Below are 2,736 nucleotides of genomic sequence, written 5' to 3'. Positions count from 1 at the left end.
TTGATATTGTTCCCTAGATTATTATGCCCCAAAATGATGATTCGTTCCTAGTATGAATTTATACTTATGTAAAGTATAAAATACGAAATATTGGACTCCATAATTTTTTGTGAAACACTTTGGGTGACTATGATGCACATATGCATAAAAAAAGAGGGACATTCTATAATGCTCGCTACTCCTTACACTCATTCTTCATATCACGCAGTGTCGTGCGGAATTATATGGAAAAAAACCCATTACACAGAGTACCTTAGGAGGCAAAGGAAGGAAGATTACATACTAATTATAATGAGGAAAGTATTACATTCCCACATAATTAATATTCTTTTGTTTCTGTTTCCTTTTATTATTTGTTCCTTCCATTCCTACACCTGGTGGTCTGCTATATATGAAAGAAGTATCTGCGAAATCGCCTATTGTGGAAGTGTCCGTTGATTCATATTCTGTTGGAGTTACTGTGAACGTGTCTATTAAATTGCCAAAATGACTTCCAGTGGATCTTTTGCTCCTTCCAGGACCCTTTCTAAATTGATTACCAAAATGACTAAGTATCCAGGAAGGTAAGGAAGTATACTAAAAAGGATAAAGTGAGAAGTGTACCCATGTGTTACATGTATTATATATGTACAGTACAGTACAGTACAACACCCCTTATTATTTATTCGTTCGGTCTACAGAAACAATGTGCACCAAATTATGTTACATACATATATATACACATTTTAATGTGTGTATTGTGTTGCGGTCATTTTTGTGGTAATTATACTTTGTATAAAAGGAAGGATGCAACTGACATTCCTATTAGTGTAGCGGCAGAAGCAGAAGCACTAATGGTACTACCAGGGAGGGAGGGTGCATTTACTACATGTACAGTTTCTGACGTATGCATGTCATGTAATTCTTTAGCTTTCCCATGTTCTTCCTCAGTTACCTCAGGCTTCGAACCCGGTCCTTCTAGTGAAAAATAGAAAGGGAAGGTTTGTTCTGACGTAGTGAGCAATATGTATACTTCACTCCTTAGGTGCACCTACAGGGTGCAGTTGCCCCGTGCACGTGTGTTTCTGTAATAGTACTCTTGGGTTATGCACATATTTGGGTTATATGCACATATTTTTGCTACCCGCTGTAAGACCGGCACTTCCAGGATCCTGATCAAGTTGCACTTCATTCGTCACTACTGCCCCAGATGATGAGACCAGCGGTTTCTGTATTGTTTTACAGTTTAATTCCGTTAGCTCCCCATCTATGCACTTTCCCCTATCTATATGTTTACTTTTAAATTCTATACAATAACTATTACCACTATAATCACTTTTACCACATCTATCACATAACTCCTTATATGCTTCCTTCGCTTTCTCTAATTTCTCAATAAATTTAAAATTAGATTTATATTCACTACAGTCTTCGCGCTCTTTCAACGTACGAATGTTATATTCATAATCCCATAGATCCTTAGCCCATGTGAAGAAAGGTTCGATAATATCATTATATATAATACTTCTCTTATTACATTGGCCACTCGATAGATTATGGTAAGCTGCTATCATGACCTCGTAAAATGTAAGGTCACCCAAATTTCTCTTTATTCTGTCACCTATCCAATAAAATAGGAAGTGGAAAGCATCATTCGGGGATGGTACGTCCTCCTTCCCCAATGAACACGCGTGGCACCAGGCATTGACAATGTCTGTGGCTAATTTTACATCTGTTATATGTTTTACATTCAGGGCAATGTTCACACCTCTCACTATTTCATCTTTGGCGTTCCCCCTTCCAAGGTGTACACAGTTGTCCCCATTCTCGAATTTATCGTATATTTTTTGTGTGGGTAACTTATCTACTTGTTGTTCCTAAGAGTATAATTCACCATGGAGTTAAAATATATAAGTAAGTCCTTCTCATGCATTTCTTACATTTTTATTCCATTGCGTATAAATTACTGTATTCATAATATTTATGCATCCACTCTAAACAAGGAATAACCAACCTGCACTTCCGGTGCCATTTTTTTGTTCTTTGTTCCCTACGTTGAAATCTATATCTATATATGTGTTTGTATGTATAATAAATTTATATAAGAAATTATTTATGTGGTTAGAATAGGTGGGTAAGGAACTTTGCCCAGGTTTAGGGTTTAGGGTTTAAGGTTCAGGTTTCATATTTAGCATTTAGGGTTTAGGGTTTTAGTTTCAAATTTTAGAGTTTAGTGTTCGTAGGTTTAGAATTACTCTTTATGACTCAGGCGTTAGGATTCAGTTTTTTGTTTTAGGTTACAGGATTTAGGGTTATTGATTATGATTTATGAGTTTCGTTTTCAGTTTTGATGTTTAGGTTTTGCTTTACCTTTAGGTTTCATAATATGGTTTTCTTGGCTCATGGCTTATGTTTTATTTAACCGTCATCACATTACGTATTCTGAAATGCATATTTAGTTATATTATTTTATATTTTTGGTGTAATGCAAAATATAAGTAGCAGGATTATTAGTGAAAATACCTTCAAATGTACATGTGCTTGTAGCTTCAGTTGAAAGAAAAAATTTTATATCTTTTTAAAATAAAAATAAATTTGGGGATTTATACGAATGTAAAATATATTTATAATGTTTTAAAGAAAAATAATAAAGAAAAATGTTTGTTCTCCTTTTTTCAATGCAATTTTTAATTTTGTAGTGAGTTGCTCAAGAGCTCAGTAATATATTATTATATATTTGTATGTATTTAGGAGTTA

At 34.2% G+C, this 2,736-nt stretch overlaps 1 protein-coding gene across 1 annotated transcript; it reads right to left on the bottom strand.

Annotated features, from left to right (window-relative positions):
* Positions 1 to 1,100: 1,100 nt before the first annotated feature.
* PCYB_003350 (hypothetical protein) lies at positions 1,101 to 1,856 on the bottom strand (the record flags this gene model as incomplete). Its single annotated transcript, XM_004227756.1, has 1 exon — positions 1,101 to 1,856. A coding segment is annotated over one exon (756 nt), but the record flags the coding sequence as incomplete, so codon positions are not given.
* Positions 1,857 to 2,736: the final 880 nt, after the last annotated feature.

Source organism: Plasmodium cynomolgi, assembly GCF_000321355.1.
Source record: "Plasmodium cynomolgi strain B DNA, scaffold: 0275, whole genome shotgun sequence".
NCBI lineage: Eukaryota > Apicomplexa > Aconoidasida > Haemosporida > Plasmodiidae > Plasmodium > Plasmodium cynomolgi.
Note: the sequence above shows the minus strand (reverse complement) of the source record. Positions and strands in the feature narration are given on the sequence as shown.